Source organism: Semicossyphus pulcher, unplaced genomic scaffold, assembly GCF_022749685.1.
Source record: "Semicossyphus pulcher isolate SPU_LCO1_2020_fin unplaced genomic scaffold, fSemPul1.0.p SCAF_2, whole genome shotgun sequence".
Taxonomy (NCBI): Eukaryota; Metazoa; Chordata; class Actinopteri; order Labriformes; family Labridae; genus Semicossyphus; species Semicossyphus pulcher.
This window is the reverse complement of record NW_027211693.1, coordinates 23,463,069-23,482,559: the sequence shown is the minus strand read 5'-3', so window position 1 is coordinate 23,482,559 and position 19,491 is coordinate 23,463,069. Positions and strand designations below refer to the sequence as shown.

Below are 19,491 nucleotides of genomic sequence, written 5' to 3'. Positions count from 1 at the left end.
CTTTGTATCAAAGGCCGAGATGTTTCCCAGCAGAGAATCTTTCAGACTGACAGGGAGAGTTTCATGATGGTCCAAGCTTTAGAAGTGCTCCGCTCTGTTCGGGAAATCGTATGAATAAGAACGAGCTCTTGTGAGACAAACAGAAAAATAGATTGGGCAACATAAATATCAGCAACCCCTCTCAGTATAATGCAGTGTAATTGAACAGCACAAACTGCAGCCTCTTCAGTAAGCGTATCATTACTACCTCTCTATAATAGTTGCAACAGCGGCTGAACATTACAAGCTTCAGGTGGGGAGGATTTATTGCAATGATGTCGCATTAAACGGAATTAATTTAGCTATAGCTAACACACAGGCCACTGGGTGTATGATGTAACAGGTTGTTGTGTTTGTAGATGTTTCCTTGCGTAGCTGTGTGTATTTCTGACTGAAAAGAGGTCATTCCCGGTTCGAGTGTTTCACTCCGGCTGAGGCTATAAATACTGTGCTCTTTCTCTGCTATCAAAGCAAACAGGACTGAAATACTCTTAACAATATGTATTTTTTAAATATGTGAATATGGCGGTAATGTATGCTAGCTTTTCAGCCTTTGCGACAGAGATCCAAGTGAGCAGCAAAGTGGTACTTTGTCAGTATGACTTTTCTAGCATATCAAAGCCTTCGCCAGCTCTCGGCCCCCCAGCGATGCATGCTTTTTACTCCCCAGATTGGATATGGATGGCTTTTCATGTATTATCACCTAGCAGGTGCTCGGTGTGCCAGAGTCTCTGAGCAGAATTGCAGACCACCACACACATTTCATTTACACTAGTATCAGTGACGGCGGGCTCATCTGCAGTATTTACTGTATGTATGTGTTTTTGATATGAAGTGAGGGCCTCCATGTACGACACACGCAGGCAGGCTCTCTCCGCTGATCCGAGGCTGCGGCAAATGGGAATAGCTGCCGAGCGATAACGGCACCTCCAGGAACGTCAGGATTGCTTTCTCTCAGTGGTTAGTGGCCCTCCGACGGCTGCTGATACATTATAAATCATTTACACAGTCATTTTGGAATGCAATATCCTCCTCTAAATGCTGGCTTTTCTTCTCCATTGTTATTAGAGCGAACTCTGCAGCAGGCGCGCGGGGATGAGGGGGACCCTAAGCCACAGAAATTGAAAATTGATCAGGCAGTGTGGGAAGGTGTTGTCACTGGCACCAGTGCTCCACCATGGGACTGTTGATTAGCATTTACAGCGCTGTCACTGGAGGCCGCCTGTGGATTCATCCTCCTCTGGCTCCGGTTTATCCCTAAATGATCTGTTATAAGATCAAAACAAGAGAAATATGTTTAAAAGCCACCTTGTTCCAAAGGGAGGTGAAGGGAAAACGCTGCATGATGTAGGACATGAAATTTTCATCATGTTATTATGTTCCTGTGTTTTGCAGTGCTTCTGTAAAGCTAACTTTCTATACCTACAATGAAACAGGTTTTTTTGCTGTAATATTTCCTCCCGCTCACATCGGGCTTTAATATATCCCTCCCTCTTCAATGGAAGTCGGTCTCTGCTTAAAAAAAAAATTCAGAAGTCAATCTGAAGTTCTTAGGCGGCTCCAGTCGTCCAAACTTTCTGCCTTTTAATACAAATTCCCTCTTTTTGTTAGCGTCCCTGCACCGCGCAAAGAGGGACTTTTTACACAACTTAAACTTGGTTTGTCTCATTCAGAGTGCAGAAAACTTCAGATAAACTTTCCAGTGCATGTTATCGTAGAATGAGGACAGTAGTCTTAGTCCCCTGTCACTTCCATTGGAAGCATACGGGGAATAGATTTTTAAAGGCCGGCACGAACAGAAGGAAGCAAAATGGGAGTTTCAAAATAAGAGCACTTCATTTTGTTTCAAGACAGACTTGAAAAATCTGTCCTTTAACTATTAATGTAATTAGTGTCCTTTGAAGTAGAGAATAATTACCTTCTGACAGTTGATGCCTTTCACATTTCACTTGTCCTATTAGCATTATTAGGCGCATCTTGACAAGTTGCCCAACAGTTAATTGCAATATCCAAGTCCAGGGCAGGTTCTTGAATACGTGGATTGATGATAGCACTAAGAGCTCTGTCATGTTTATGTGAGCTGTTTTATGTCATGGCAGAAAAGGACTCCACAAGTCAATAAAAATGACGGACTAAAAATGGGATGCGAACTGGTGCGCTGTCAGGGAAATATCATTAATTTTCCTGTCCTCTTCTTCTCTTGCAGCACGGGATAGAAGACCTGACGAGGACGGTGAATAAGGACCTCGCTGCGGAAAGGAAGGAAGCGCGTATCTGCGACTGTTTCTCCTCGCCTGTAGGCCGGCAGGCTCCGCTATCGCAGCTGATGACTGTCCCTCGGGTGGCTGGACTGCAGGGCTGAGCGGGAGGCCTGTGTGTGTGTTTGCTGAGGGGGGAGCCCCGGCGTGTATGTTGGTCACTTGCAGTTGCACTCGCTCACAAGGACCATGTGGTTTTCCCCGAGGAGAAGTCGCCTCCCCGCGCAGAACTGGCACGGTGCCCACAGTTGCACCGATTTCAGCGTGTCCTTGTGGGTATTAAGCTTTTGTTGGTGCTTTGCGGCCGTCAGAGGTCAGAACTACCACCCAACTGTGAACACGCAGTACGGGAAGCTCCGAGGGGTGAGGGTGCCCCTGCCTAGTGAGATTCTGGGACCTGTGGATCAGTATCTGGGGGTTCCTTACGCCGCCTCCCCTGTGGGGGAGAAACGCTTCATGCCCCCGGAGCCTCCCTCCTCCTGGTCAGGGATCAAGAACGCCACTCACTTTGCTCCCGTGTGCCCGCAAAATATTCACAACGCTGTGCCAGAGATCATGATGCCAATATGGTTCACCTTCAACCTGGATATAGTTACGACATACATACAGGATCAACACGAGGATTGTCTTTATCTAAACATCTATGTTCCCACTGAGGATGGTGAGTGTGTGGAGTAAACAGGACCAAACCTCTCCTCCTCTCTCTTCTCTCTGCTTCTCTGTCTTTCCTCTTAAACTTTGTGTCACCTCTGTGTTTTTGCGCGGAGCATGACCTGTTGTCTGGCGCATGCTGTGTCCGTGTCCATCATCTCAACCTCCCATCTTGACTTGATCTCTCATTTAGTCTTTTCATCAACTCTCCCCTTCCATGCCACTGTTAGAGGTTCCTCTTTTGATGACTAAATGACCTATAAATACGACTGAAAAGAAAAAATAAATCTAATCAGACAAGCAGAGCAGATTGGAAATACTTGGTGCACCTTCCTACCCTCACTGTCTTGACTGTTCTGGGGATATTAGCCATTAGCGATTAGCAGCCTGCCTCATAAGTGAATGATCTACTACTGTAGGGTTGGTGAAATATTCTGTCTGGTACACGAGAGGCCTGTGGCATCAGCCTGACCTATGTAAGACCCTTTACTCTCCTTCCATTCAACCAGTTTGTCCTTGCACAAAGCTCAAAACAAGAGCAGGCTTTGTGTGAAAGGCAAACACAGATTCGGCCTAACCGTGGCGAAAAGTCTCAAGTTTTAAATCTGGAGTTGTTGCCTTTTATAAATGGCCCCCATTATTTCACCACTTGAAGGAGACCCACACAAGAAAATGGGCTTGAAATGTTAAGTGCTCTGAGACTCAAATGTGCAAAGTCATATAACACTCTCACTTATCTGATTACAATCGCAAAACTTTTAAAACGCTGCCTCTCTGCCCTCTGTGTGGCTGTAATGGGTCTTAAATAGAAGTGCATGTGAATATGGGCTTCCTGTGTCCCAGGATGCAGCAAATTCATTCCACCATTTTGGAATATTTCTGCAGCAACACCCCAGTTACTTTCTCAACAGGTCCTCTGTTGTTCTTGTTGTTGATGATGGCTGGGAGGGCGGGAGGAGGAGGAGAAGGAGGTGGAGGAGGAGGGAAGGAGGGTGAAGAAGGGGGTCTGACTCAGTCTGAGTTGTTGCATGTCACATGCGATCTTTTTCCAGAGCTCTCTGTTATTTTGTAGTTTTTCCATTCATTTTACAGTCAAAAGAATATCCAAGGAATGTGCCAGGAAACCCAACAAGAAAATGTGTAGAAAAGGAGGTATGTAAAAAAAAATCAATCAAACAAAGAAAGAAAGAAAAGCCAACACTGGAACGAAAGAGGATTTGAAAGAGTGAAAGAGAGAGGAGAGTGATGGGTGCATCCTTCCAAAGCTGCCAATATCACCACCTATCAACTCCCAAATCAAAGTGCTAATTGGGATGAACGTGGGACTTGTGACTCAGATCAACCTTGACATGAGTGTGAGAGATGAGTGAGTAGGTTTGCTGTGTTATATATGAGTGTGTGTGTGTGTGTGGGCTGAAGTGTGGTTTTACAATAAGAGTGTGTCAAAGGGTGAAAAGGCCCTGAATAAATAATGACATTTGTCAAGTAAGAGCTGTTCAACAATGTGATGTATTTTATTTTATATAATTGTATGGCGTGTGTAATATTCTTTAATTTGAACGCAACTGTTGATTAAATCAGAAGCATGAGAGCTGCTCGAACATAAACCTGGTAGACTTTGTATGCAAAGGACTTCAGTCATGTGTCTGACTGCTGTGACAGCACCTGAGACACCAGCTTATTGGAAATATTTGTCAAATACGACACCTGAAAGCGTCTCAGTCCCAGACGCTGATTAAATTTACACTAAAAAGTGGAGGGCCGCCTATCTCTCTCCTGGATTTATTCTTCACGATTGTTCAAATAGAGGCTGGTCGGTGTGTTTTATTGGCATGACAGCTTTCATCTATCCACGTGGTTAATGTTTAAACACACAGCAACAGAGAAAAACAGTCCAGTTTCATTAGCCGCCGCTAAAATATCACAACAGAGGGCTCATTTTCTAAACGCGCCCGAAGGCACCAGAGGACCTTGCGAGTAGCCTCCGGACCGATCCGGAGCGTATCTCTCTGCACAGAGAAGATTCAGCTTCAGCTGGGAGACCTCTGCTGTTGATTTCCACGGAGGCAGCAGGCAGCTACCGGCCTCACTCTGTGCAATCCTACATCCTGCTTTGGTAAACCAATTTTGTTGGAGACAGACTGGCCCTCCAGGCACTTCTGCTTCTGAATTAGTCCCAGTTGTGGAATACACACAGAAATATCTCTTTAATATTCCCCTTCCACTTGGAATTTTTCAATTATCTTCCCCATGTTTGGTAATGAGAAACCGGTTTATCATAAGTTTCATATGTTGGTTTTGTGACACATTATTGTGCAGAGAAATGATTGTTGCATCGCTCCTCTGTTGCTATCAACACAAAGGTTGTAATTTTCAGACTCGCTGGCTCTTTTTATTTCAATTGCACTGCTTCTGCTAATCTTGGCTTATGTTGAATTAGCAGTGCAAATGAAGCATAATTTATCCTTCTTAGGCAATGAAGAAAGCAACCTCTGAAGCATACTCTGGATACGGTTAAATGTTTCCAACACGGAAGTAAAAGTCTTGTTTTACAAATTCAGAGTGAGCTGGGAAACTGTTAAACAGTTCATCAGCGCCCTCATTAAAGATTTTAATTAGTGTTGTTTCAGTTTTTAGATCTCTTCCATAAAACTGTTAATTCTAACAGGGAAGTATGTGTTGTAGCTGCCAAAAGAGACCTGTATACTGCAGCAGAGTCATACACACTGAGCATATTCAGTAATAATAACACCTCCACCACCAATTTTACAATCTCTATCTCTATGAATGCGCTTCCTCTGGAGGAAAAGAGTGATTAATTTTCAGAAAGTATGGTTTTTGACTCTTGATGAAATGGTTGTGTGATTGTTGCCAGGCAACAGTATGCAGCTGTGTCAGAAGCAGAGTAAATGGGCCTCTTACCTCGCTTGAAGCACCTTTGTTGCAATGGTGATACCTATCAAGTGAGGGAAATACATCGCCCATCAACCCTCTGAAATAAATCACACCTGATCTTAGTGAGATTCCTCTGTTTTATGAGACAAGGTGTTAGTATGGGATGATTTGTGCAGACTGGAGCAAATATATAACACAATCTGCAGTGCAAGTTAAAAGGAGAAGAAGACTGTGTTTTACAGATGTTACGATACCCTGTTTATTTTATTCCCCACACTGATATACAGACCTGGGTATTGGAGACAGTACAGAGTACCCCTCCCATACTACTAAAATCTACAAAATATTGGTGGAAAAACACTGATTGCTTACATTGTTCTAGCTTTAAAGAGGGGGTATTATGCTGTTGCACATTTTAAGACATATATATAATGTTACAATGTTGGATGTTCACACTAAACGTGGGTGAAGTTTCAAATCTGTAGGTAAAAGTATGTTGGAGTAATCCCCAGGCTTCTCAGGCTTCAGACGTTTTCAGACACTGCACTTTGTGACGTTAGAGAGCTGGCCAATCAGAAGCAAGCGGGCTTGTAGGGGCGGGGTTTCTTAAAGGGACAGAGCTGACTGAGTGGTTTCAGGCGGAGGCTGTATGAGTCCCTGCACAGAGCACCAGAGTGAGAAAAATGAGGATTTTTTAACTGTAAATGATGCTAAGCTACTCCACAGATACCATAGAGTGAAATATGAAGCTTGAAATTAGCGTAATACCCCCCCTTTAACTAACATTACACTTCCTGCTAGCACCACACTGTTGTTGTTTGTTATCATCACAAGATGATTTACTTGAAACTAGCTGATTTTTTGGCTAACTGGTCACATTATCAGATCCCTGCATTGACTGGCATACTCACTGATACCGCATACTGAGCAGCATCGGCGGCTGATAACAACTGTTTAATGCGTAATTTGGATAAAAAAAGTAATTCTCATCTTCCAAGAGATTATCGTTATTGGAAAAGTCTGCGACGGATCTTTCTTGGCATTGTGCAAAGAAACCAATTGATTTGCTGATGTAAATATGGGGCTCATCATCCTCCATTTCTCCAGAGGAAAGCCTTTAAATCACAGAGTAGTGCCCTGACAAAAGATCAAAGACAGCTAGCTAATCCTGTTCTTAGTGTGTCTCGTTTGTATTGAGAGCAATGGGGTTGTTTTTAGCTAATTTTGACAATGCAAAATCTCCACAGCATCCGCGTTTGTCCTGATGTAACACTGACTGAAATGTCATTAAGAGAATGGCCGTCCCTTCCTTTGCTTTACTAGTGCAGCACCCCGTGTCCAAGGTGTCTGAGCACGTAGCCACGAGATCACGTGGAGGTGGTCGAATGTGCGAAATCAGCACCGTAGCCCACTGCTCTCTCTGACGTGTCCTTATAGCGCGTACACACATAGCAGTATCAGAGACACAGGCGCTGGAGCCTTGGTTATACCACTCAGTCATTTTCTCTGCTCTGAGTCAGAGTGAATGGAGTGAAGAGAGGGGTAATGATGTGCAGGGACACAGCAAAGCACTATTCAGCCTCAGAGTGCTAGATCGGCTCGAGATGGGTCAATTTTGTGAGGACAAACCCAGATGAGGTCAATCTTTATCTTTAAAAGAGGTTTACATTGTTAAATTGATTGACAATCTTTTAAAGAGATCTGTAAAATCACATCCTTTTGATGGGATCCTCATTGAGGCAGAGCTCTGATGATAAGGTGCACTCACTGTGCTGCGTGCTGCCTGTTTATACAATATGCACATCATTTTCTACTGGGTTTTACAGCACGTCTCTTTCACTGCTTGTAACCCGCTTGTAAAACCCGTCCTCAGAGTCCTTCACACTGGTCTCTCTGAATAAAACAGCTTCTGAGAGCGCTCTGAGATCAACCTTCCTGACTCCTAAATTCATCCCTCATCATGAGTCTATTTGAGATAAGTGCAGCGAAATCTGTTAGACATTTTGGCTTGATTTGGACCACTCGACTATCATTCTTATGCAGGCCTCACAGGCAGCAGGCTGCCATGTGTTACGCAGCCCGGTGCCAGTACTGAACAGCCCGATCGGTTGCCAAACCTGTAGATTAACTACCCCAGCAGAAACAGGACATATTTTCCTCTTACCAGATGACCTCCAGATGCTAGAGAGCTGTAAAAACTGAGAAAGAGCCCCAATCCCGGTTAGACTGCGTCTGGGCCTTTGCAGACAGTAACACACCATGGTAATCCCGTTGGTTGGCCGACTCAACCCTGCCTCGGGGAAGGAGGGGCTGCTCCCTGAGTGCTGCCGAGGAAATCTGTTCGCCAAGCAGACAGCACAAAAACTTTCCAAGAAGACAAGAACAAACATTGGCTTGTGCGATCTGAAAACAGAGCAGATGTCCACTTTTTTTTTACAGAGAATTACTTTTATAATCGGCTATGATGATCTATCAGCGACTGTTGATGACCCGCGAGAGTGAAGGCTGTAACCAGCCAGCAGCAGATTCAGCAGCCACACTGACTTGAGATGCAGGACGCGACCTAAGCAGGAAGTTCCCATTCAGAGGCCTCCTGCTGCTGTGCTGTCCAGCTTCCCCAGTCAGTCCAAGGCTCAATATCACTGTTCTGTTCTTTGTTTACCCCAAACTCAAAGGGAACAGAGGATGCAGCCTGTGGAGTCCTAAAGCCCTGCTAAAGGGGAAAACAAATTTATTTGTTGCTTCTGCAATCTCTGTTAGCGTAGACTGAAGCTCCTGAGCCCTGATTTCACTTAAATCCCTCCTATAAGGGGGCTGCATCAGAATCATACTTTATTTATCATGGCGTCTTTCTAACCTGTGTTCATGGCTGCACCAGAACAAGCATCATTTTATGCACAGACTATTTCTTTTAATTCAAGCCGATATTTTTGGTATCTCTGGAATTTCATAAAGTAGTGCCTTGCCACACATGCTGCATTTGTCATGAGGCGCCTGCAAGTGACTTTGACGTCCGAAAACACCCCCAAAGTGTTCATTTACACAAACAAAATTTATGTTTGCATTTACTTACATAAGTAAAACGCCTTTCTTCTAATCTAGTGTTTTGTTTTTCTTCCAGAATAGATCAATGTTTAACCGCTTACAACTGTTTTCTTCGCTGCCTTTGTCGGTGCTTTGCCACATTTCTTGGTAAAACAGTGTGAAACCAACAGCAGGACGTTAATCGCCTTGTCTTTACGCTCTTGTTAATACAAACAAATTGTGCTCCCACATGTAAATACATTGCTTCATAAGTGGTTAAAAAAAATCAACAGGGTACCTTTAACAAGAACCCAGTGTTGGAGACTACATACCTGCTTTGCTTTGGCTTTTTCAAATCAGTAATGGTGCATGTTCAGCTGGCGCATTGCTTATTTAAACGACTATTATGTCTAACAAAAGATTATTAAGAAGCCTAAAGCTTTGTGAGCCTTGATGGTTTTTTACAGATATTTGTGCCGTGTAATCTTTTTGTCCCTAATATGAGAAATAAATTCTTCATTAGGGATAAAGAATAGAGGTAGGACGCCCCGGTGTGTTAGCTCGCTTCCATACTCAGATTCCCGACTTCTCTGTTAAACTTGTCTCTTTCCATTATCAAGCTGCAGACAGGCAGGGAGACGACTTGGCTGCCTTTATTTGTTTCGTTTTTTTTTCTCCTTATTTTGGGAACAGCTGAAGCGCAGTGTGAGTTTTGGCTGTCCTTTACTGCAGGATTACAGCCTCCTTAACCTTTTAGCTGCATTCTCCATCATTCTCTCTTATGTGTCCCTCCCAAGCTGTTCCTTAACCTCTACACTGGCAGACAGATTGAGAGAAGTGGAGATAGACAGAGAGGGAGAGGGAAAGATAGGGAGAGCAGAAAGACAGGAGGAGAGACAGATCCAGGCACTCTGAAAGAGAAAAATGGCCACCTGAGGATTAGAGACTGAATATAACTGCTCCAAATTGTCAGGGCTGCAACATTTCACATTTCACTAAGTCCCTTTCCACATTCTGACCTTTCTGATATTTAACTCCAAGGCCCATCTATTGTCAGCGAACCTTTTTCCAGCAAAGGAAAGGCAGTTAACATTTAGCCCTTCCACCATGTATTGAGTGAATTCTGGATTCAGTCAGGAAGTCTCTAGAGCCTAACCCTCTCCATGTGTGTGTGTGTGTGTTCGCTACGCACACGTGCATGCTTGGGTCTATTCATGTAAAACTCTTCAGTCAACTACGAGAGCGTCTTTTGTTTGCAATTCAATCCTCTTGAAATGTTAAATTTCAATACCCTTTGTGTTACAAGTAAGCCCATCAAATGCGTTTTCTTTGAACCTGATTTGATAAATGCGACAGGTTTCTATTTTGCTTGTCAAGGAACATGAATAAAAGCTGTTTTCTGGATGCAGCCTGTTTTGAAGCAATGCAAATGTCGGCTCCTGGAGGCGGACTCACAAAGAAACTCATTAACTCATTGTAGTTTTATCGTAATTTCACACTCTTTCACTGCGGCATCTCTTAAAAGATCCAAGGTCAAATATAGGCTCACTTGCTGAGTCACTGCAGATGTCACATGTTTGCAGTTCCTGTTATAGATCCGGCGTTTGACACACACAGGCTCAAAGACAACAGAGTACAAAGTGGCAGAGCTTCCCTGTCGACACCTGCCATCAAATCTATGCCTGTCTGAAGCAGTGTCACTCACATAACCTCACTGTTTTACCACGTCAACGGCACAGTGAGCGCTAGAATAACCATAAACGCTAACAAGCCGTAAAGAAGGCTGTGGAAGCAGATGGAGCCCTTTTGCTTTTGTGCTGTCTTGTAGTCTGATAAACATCTCTGTAGGTCCCCTTGAAGCCTACATTAGAGAGACATGACAACTGATAACTTAATGACAGTTACTTCCTACACGGGGAAGATGCTCCTGACTGAGAGCTGCTGCTGCGATCAGATTTGTTCAGCTTTTAAGTGCTAAACCTGACAAAGTGTAAGAGATGTGTTCATACTACCTGTGAAAAAGCATCACACTACAAGTCATTTTTAATGGAAGCCGGCGACATGAAGCTTTAAACTGAAGCCCGACACTTGTCGCCTCATACTGGGCGTGACAGTTCAATTCAACATGTTCAGCGCTCCGCTGATGCGGTGAAGTGTCAACCTATCATAGTTTTTTTTTGGTCAACTCTGCCCCCCGGCCTTAAAACATTCTCTTCCCAGCGCTCCTCAGCTGCTGTGCTAAAGATGTTAACGCCAACCCTCCCCCTGCTGGCAGAATCAGCTAATAGGACTGCTAGCTGCATAGCTAACTGAGCTAGTGTTATTAGCTAATAGCAGCTACAGTTAGCAGCAGCTGTCAGTTACTGTTGCATAACAGCTGAAGGACTAAAGAATGAAAAACCAGAATCTAGTTCCTTAAAAATTAATGAACACATTTCTGAAGTTGTAATAATGTACAGGTTATAGTTGTGTTTGCAGAGTAAAGTAGAGTCAGCCCCAAGACAGGCACAAAAGCATGATGACCACACTCGGTCAATGAGAGACATTTCAGCGGCGATGTAGCTAGCCACATGTAGCTAGCTACCCATAGCTTTGTAACTCGTAGGGGGGAACATAAGACTAAAGCCATTCTTAGACAGACATTAGCACATTGTGAAACACCAGTGTCTCCTTATTCACTCCAATAAGATCACTGTTTTGGATTGAAGACATAGAGGGCTTCAGAATTATACTGCAGGCTTCTAGCTAAAGGGTTAAATCTGTACCACTAGCCCCTACGTTTTTTTATGCTATATATTATTTATGGATTATAGTATTGATTACATTAGCCTTGAGGGTGCACCCTACCAAACCTGACTAACCATACATCTAACCCTCGTATGCTGAAATGAAAAGCCTGCTCCCACTCCTGCCAACCCTTCCTCAGATTTCAGTACGATAACCTCTTATTGCCCAACAGGCTGACACACATAGTGTATATCATTGTGTAGTTGTCTTAGTCATGTGGTTGTGTTTGCACGTCTAAAAAAAGAACATCATACAGCAGGCCATACAGACTCCATTATTCATTAGGCACATTATATAAATCTGATGGACAGACTTAACAAAGAACAGACTGGAATACAACAGATTGAAAAGGCTTCTCCACTTTGAGAGCTTGAATGTGCTCAGTAAATGTCACGACACTCAGCCTCCTACATTATGCAATGTATTCAATCTATCAATTAACAATAGATGAGGTATGGAGACACAGCGGCGCATTCATTTAAATAAAACCTGTTTAACTAGCGCCGAAGCTAAAGTGGTTTAAAATACTTCTGACTTCCCTGTTCAAACTGTGTGCATGTAGTAGTGCCTTACTCTGACTCCACGTGAATGACGGAAATAACATCTTGAAGACGAGTTAAACGGCGCATTCATTGGCACTAAGTAAGGTGCAAGGGGTTGTATTGGATCTCTTTGTTGATCAGAGGGATGTTTTGGATGTTACATGAATCAAACCATCAGAGTTTCATCTCACATTCCCTTTAAAAGCCAGATGCACCTATATCTACCGCATTGCTGTTTCTTCGGCTGATTTAACACATTTTTAAATAGGCCAAGCTCGGGTTGGACTTTGACTCATTTAACTAGAATTCTTCCACTGTACCAATATGAACTATGACAATAATAGGCCCCTGTATGATAGTTGTGTCTCCCCCCATTATCAGAGATGCTGTGTGCATTTACACTTGAGGTACAGCTGTGTGACTTTGTTGACCGCTTAAATATCCATAGTGTTAGCTTGTTGGTATCTCCACATGGCGGCACATCTTCCTATCTAGATAATGCACCCTTTAAGCAGCAGGAAATTCTGCGTGATTGACTCTAGACAACGTTTGAGACAATCAATGGTGCAGTCATTTTCTGCTACCCAAAGAGAGCAATGCACAAACCAGAGCAGTGCACCTGACCAGACATTAATTTAAGACTAACAAGCCCATAGGCACGCTGATTGGTGCTAGTGCATTTGCTACTTAAACAATGTGGGCGCCGTGCATGAAATTGAGAACTACTTTGGTCGGAAACTAGCAATGACAGTTACATTGTGCCGTGCACTGCTTTGCACTGGGTGTAAGATAGGGCCAAAGGAGATTCAGGGCCTGAGACCATCATTAGACTTGCAAAGGTTATTTCAGCCCAGTTTGAAGTAGCTTGAATCATCTTTTAGGTACCATGAACACCCATAGAAAATTAGATGTTACACAGGATACGAGTTCTCCATTACAGAGCTGATGATATGGCCTAAAGTTGGCAAGAGTGGAAATGACTCATAGAGTGGACAGAGACCAGGGTTTTACCTGAAGAAATACAGCCATGGAGGAGAGTCACTCATCCTGAAGTATGTTGTCACATGGGGAGTTTACTTCGTAGATGTTGGCCTAAAATAGAAGCACACTCATTAAAAATATAGCTTATAGTACTTGAAATAGCAAATCCAATCTGTTCCCTTAAAAGTTAAGGTTTAATTTCATACAAAATAAATGCCATAAATGTCAATTAATTTACGATCTTAGCTAAATGTGTGTTGGCGGCAAATGTCAAACCCAACTCCTCTGTTGAAAACTCTGAGAAATACGAGACTTCTTTGGGAAATCAGTGAATAACATTGAAACCAGCACATTGGATTTTTATGTTAAGTCATATTTATACTGGCTCAGTGATTGCAGATTCAGGATTAGTTGTATCAAGCGTTGCTCAGGGGGAAAATCTGAACTGACAGTGGTGCTAGATGAAAGGTCAGGGTATCACCAAAATTCAAAATCCCCCGATAACACAATATTTCTTTTCTTGTTAGAGGATGATGGACTATTAATAGAATTGACTGATGGATTGACCTACAGACTAATCAGCATTGAAATCCCTGCTGCTTGTGTGCAACAAAAATGATTATACATGGATTCAATCTGTGATACCGCTGTGTGAGTGGTAGGTCAACAACCGGGCATGTACACTGCATTGCTAAATGCTGCGCAGGCGCCCTAGGGGGCTAGTTTTTTATACTATATAACATGTAGCACAAGGACGACAGCGTATTACCTATTGTTTAGGGCAAAGAAACAAGCTGAAGTAACTGCACACATCGCTGAGTATACATGATACACGCAATCTTGTGATTTATTCAGATCTCACCACCTCGAGGGAAGTTGCAACCCAGCACTCCTGCACGTGTTTGTGCTTGCACTGTGAACCCTGTTCTCCCAGCTGTTCTCTGCATCCTGGTTTTTTTATTCAGTATCTTACCACTAACCACAATTTGTGTTTGTTGGTCTCTTAAACTGGATGCCCAAGATAGGACAAAGACACTAAAGTATTGTTTTAACATGCCAAAACTCTGCTCCAAAAGTCATGACCAGAAATGCACTTTAAACCTAAAAACAATATTTCATCGACGTTCAGTCTAACCAGTCGCTGGTTATGAAACAGACTGAAATTAATTCTGTTGTCTCTAAATGAGCTACAAAAGCAAACAAGACCATCAGCGACAAGATTGATTATTTCTATAAAGTTATTTTTAATGCCTGAACATGCTGGCGGGGGGTAGGTGTCAGACGATGCGATTACGCTGCCTTTGTTTACATTTTCCAGGGCAAAAATTTAAAGTGAGTGATACATGTGTTAAAGAAAGCAGGGTGAGATTTGTTGTTAAAAACACTACTTAGGCATGTACAGAACAGAACCAGCAGACAGATAAGAGGTACGGCTTTGTCCACAGGAGGCGCCCAAAATCAACACAAACCTAAATTCCTCACAGCAGCTTTAAGGTAACAGTGGTGTTACCCACATGTACGGGATTCAGCAGGTTTCCCAAATATATCTAAAAAGATATTTCTGAAACTGCCAGTGTGTATGACTCTTCTACAAATATTCTATAAAAAATGTTTTTAATTACCTTTTGTGCATACGTTTTTTTGTTTTTATCAAAAGTGGTCTTTTATTTTTTATTTCTATACTGTTGAAAATGAGTGTTTTTATCTCATTGTATGATCTGTGAGTGTTAACAGGAAATGCCCTTGACAAACTGTCTAATTTGAAGTGTATTTAAATTAACTCTGTTTTTATTATTCACACACTGAAATACTGCTTGTTATTGAATTGCTTCTTTTTCCATCTGTGTGCTGCCAAACATGCTATTTTGAATTTCCCTGTGCCTCTCTATGTCTCTCCCCGCTTCAATAACAGGGGCCCATGCAAAAAAACAGGGCGAGGATTTATCGGATAACGACGGTGATGAAGACGAAGGTATTTTCCATGGTGAACAAAGATGGTGCATGATTTATTTTTTCTTAGAATGTCACTGTTTTTTGATCATGTATGTTTTTTGTTTGATTTATTTTTGTCTTTAATTACAAATGCAATCATCAAACAGCGCTGTCACATTACAATCTGTAGAGCGGTGTTGTCTTTGATCAAATGTTAGCGTGTGTGTGTGTGCGTGTGCGATCCTGAGCATCTAAATTCAGCTGATGAGTGGGGTGTTTGGCTGCAGAGTCAGGTGGGATCTAGTAGCTGTCTAGATAACCAGGATGAGTTGAGTCATTTTAATATCTCACAGTGACTGGGGCAGCTGTTATTGCACAGGCGGAGGCAGCGGTGAGAGCCCCCTCTGAAGGTGTGGCCAGCAGCTGGATTTGTGGCGATAATGGCAGAGGGAAAGTGAAGCAGCAGTGTAATATCAGACCGTTCACCCGGCCTGCCAGCAGATTTAGATGAGGAGCGGCAGTTCAGGAGTGCTGCTGGAGAGGATTAGAGGCGAGAGGTGTAGAAAATGGGAAGTTGCTGCTCAGCAATCGCATTGTTCACTTTCCATATTTATCTTGGGATATTCCTGGCTCAGGGTGGATCGCTGCCGAGATTAGAATGAGAGACGATTCTTGTGCTGCAACAGAAACGGCTTAAGTCTCTGAATCTAAATCAAACCCTTGATATCGCCCCGCCCTTGTCTGTCTTTTGCAACAGTCGGGCAGGTGATGCAAGCATGATGCTGGGTATCAGGGTAAAGCCCTTGATTTAAACCCTTTCGTTTTATATGGGCAGATTGGATCCTTGCACATTATGTGTATAACAAGTGTACACAGGGAGTGCAGCTGTTAGCACACGGTTACGGCATATGGACCTTCTATTTGGCAGACAAATCTAAGAAGTCACTGTAATTTGCTAAATGTTTCACTTATTAGTCTTGCCTATTGGCCCGGTTAATGCCGGCTTTGCTGGAGGTCTTGTGCTTGGTTTAATCCCAGCTGAGGCTGGATAACCAGGGTTCTTTCCAGATGTTTAAGGGTTTGTAGAGAAGCTCCTTCCTCTTTGCCAGTGGGCTCCTCTTTCAAAAAAAAAGCCTCACGCTGGCCTTGATCACAGAACAGGAAGCGTTGCCATGGCACCACTTTGACACACAGGTGTTCCTCCATTCAAGCCCAGGGCGAGCTGCTGCAACAGGAGCCAAATTGCCTTCGGTTTTCTGCTAGACTTTGTGTTTACGTGCGTGCATGTGTATGTTTTTTTTTCTTCCGTTAAGCAAACCCACATGCAGCCCTAAGTCCGTTCAAAATTGCTGACAAGTGCCGATCCCTTTGTCTGGCAGGTCTTTGCATGCGTACACAGTGGCTTGGTCTCCAAGCTGTTGTGAAAGACCAGCCTCACTGAAAATGTGACAAGTCTATTCTTTACTGAGCGCGACTAATGCTATTTACCGAGCATCACCGTAGCAGCACAATGCGGTCCCAGCAGAATCTCCGCCACAGCACTGTAACTAATGCATGTGTGACAGAGTCGGCCATCAATTCCTAAATATGATCCAGAAGATTTTCATTGTTCTGGTGAATGTGTCTGTTTTGAAGTGTCATGGCCTGACATATGAAACCAGTGTTCAGGGACACCCGCTCGTTTCTCTGTAATTCCCGCGTGTTACCTCTGAGATAAAAAGACTTCTTTCCTCCGTGAAGGATGGCTGAGTACGCAGCACTAACCACACAGTCCTTGTAAGCTGTCTTATATACTACTGCTCTCACAAGTGGCTGTAATATTATTGCCGGTAATAGCAATCTCCTTGCCTACAGTAAATGTACGTCCTGCATTACCAATGAAAATCAAGTTCAAGGGCAAGTAGAATGAAAACACAAGGCGAACTCCCACACTGTCACTCTTCAGCTGATGCAACTCTTATCCACATATTCTCATTCAGCCCAGTGAGCTGCTGTCTTCTCTGGTCTCCCTGTCTAACCCCCTCCATCTCTCAGTCTGTTCATCCCAACATTACCATGCTGTCTCAGTTGGCAGACTGACTATCCTGGGCTAATTCCCTCCTCCCTGCTCCACGTCTGAGCCGCCCTTCTGCCTCGTATAACCCTCCAGACATGCTCTTAAATTCTTATTCAAATAAGTTTTATTGGAACAGTAAAGAAAGAAATTACCAAAGAAATGTTAGTAACAAATGTAATTTAATATTTTTTAAATTTAAAATTAAAAAAGCAGTGGAACAGCCAATAAAAAACAATCAACTGAGACAAGGGGATGAGCAGAATAAAACATGTAGGGAGGATAAAAATGACCTTTCTTTATACTGTATAGCTATTTGCTGTTAGCTGGCATAGCCTTTCTGTCTGTTTGTCTGTTCATCTGTCCCTTTGTGTGTCCGCTTGTCCATCTGAGCAACAATCAACCCCTTGGCTCCCCCCAAAGTGCATTCAAATTCTACGCAACACTCCCTGCAGCCACACGAGCGCGCGCGCCAAGTCGCTGTGATTTACATCGGCCCACAATCAACACTCACTTTTACAGAGGCTGTTATTGCACTGTAAAAGCGAGCACACGCTTTCAATCACCTACCTGCTGTTGTTAGATAAAGGTGGGCATGTAAACAGAGGAAGTGAGGCTGTGTAGGAGCTGAGTCTCCCAGGTGGAACATGGCAGTGGTGCTGAGGTACGGTGCCCAGTGTGAGGCAGAGAGAGGCAGCCGTCCGCACTCCACCTCCAGAGTGTCTCGCGCCACTGCTGCTCGGCCCTCTCCCACTGATGAAAAATAAATATGTGGGTGTGTTTTCTGTATGTGTGTGTGCGTGTGTGTGTCGTTTGGCACTCCGAGACTCTAGCTCTAATCAGGAGGAATACTTCCACCCAGTGTGAGTGTGCAGACATGTACACCCACACCCATTAAATCAGTGAAGCATGCACACATGCACACACTTGTACGTATACACAATGCTTGCATCCAAGCTCCAGAAGCAAGCACTGAAGAAAACAACACATACACCCACCCCCCTCTTCATCGCTGCTGTGCCAGGGAGCAGAGCTGAGCTCCACCTGCCTGGGTATTACCATTAATTCCATCGCACAGGCCTGACTGGATCCCCATCCAGCAAAGCCCTCAGCTCAGCTCATGCAGGCTGGAGACCGGTGAATCGACGGTAGGGGCAATTCACACACCACCCTCTCCATTCTGCCACTATCCTATTCTCTCTGATGTGGCAGGGATGAGGAATTGTGCCCTCTTGAAGCCCATTTATGCAGAGATATTTGGAATGCTGTTGCTCAGCGTCTTTCCAAGATAAGCATTGCTGCTAATGGCTGATCCACAAGGGCATCATTCGAGCCGTTTCAAAGGATGGGAGAGCTGCTCTGTTACTGTCGTCTATATTTTTTTCTCTTTGTCCTTTACTCCTGAGTGGCACAAAATAATTGGCAAGGCAAAACATGTAAAAAAAAAAACATTGCTTTTGAAAAATCTGGAGAATGGAACCAGAGGGAAGATTAGCATTGAATTAGTTCACCGCAGCACTTTTACTCGTTGTTCAGCTTTGTGCAGCTCCACAGCACGTCACAGAGGTTTGTGCTGTGTGCACTTCTGTCGTCAAACCTTCTGTGTGTTTCTACAGTGTAACTTCAGCTTTTGTACCTCGCACCATGGACAGCAGGCTTCCCTGAAAGACTAAAGGGTTAGTCTTCATTCACTCAAGGAGTAAAGCGATGTCTGTGAGTCTTAGGGATGACAGCACCTCTACAGCCTCTGCCTCTCATCTCGATCCAGGCCAGCTGTAGGGGGCTTTGGCTAATAGCCTTGTAGGCTTTCTCACCGTGTCTTGCTTTTTATTTCACTCATCCTGCGTCTATCCCTCCGTCTCTCTTTTCCCTCCGTCCTCACACACTCTGCGCTCTGCCTGCCCTGTTTCCAACATCATATTTAACGCACAAACATACCCGGCTGGGAGGTAAAAAGTCACCTTCACACAAAGGTCATTCCTCCCATTACATTAGCTGTAGCGATGTCAGGATTCGTAGTAAAGGCACACACTCTCTCACACACACACCTCTCGTTTTCAGTTATCCAATTTCTTTTATATACAAGAAACACCTCAGTCACCCTCAAAAATGTCAAGAGTTGTGGAAAAGACCATCGTGTGTGACATACTCTTCCTATAAGTTGCTCTTTTTCTGCACATCCCATCGCTCCTGTTGATCTGAAGTCCACCGCCTTAAAAAGCTGCAGCTATGCAACATTTTTTTTCTTTTAAGTCCGCCTTCCACTTTCTTCTGAGTCCAAAATAGAAAATTTGTCACTGTGTGTTCCTTCACTTCAGCCTTCTTTCCC

The 19,491-nt window shown here is 43.7% G+C and overlaps 1 protein-coding gene across 3 annotated transcripts in view; it reads left to right on the top strand.

The window, feature by feature from the left end:
• The window catches only part of nlgn3a (neuroligin 3a), a 129,521-nt gene that overhangs the window by 25,553 nt on the left and 84,477 nt on the right, over positions 1 to 19,491 (top strand). For 2 of the 3 annotated variants that reach the window (XM_069669615.1, XM_069669614.1), the window contains exon 2: positions 2,246 to 2,958. In XM_069669615.1, the coding sequence (XP_069525716.1) occupies positions 2,487 to 2,958 (472 nt within the window). In that variant the 5' untranslated portion in view covers positions 2,246 to 2,486. Of the gene's footprint in view, positions 1 to 2,245; positions 2,959 to 4,040; positions 4,101 to 15,089; positions 15,150 to 19,491 lie in introns of all 3 variants that reach the window. The other variant, XM_069669617.1, reaches the window with a different exon arrangement.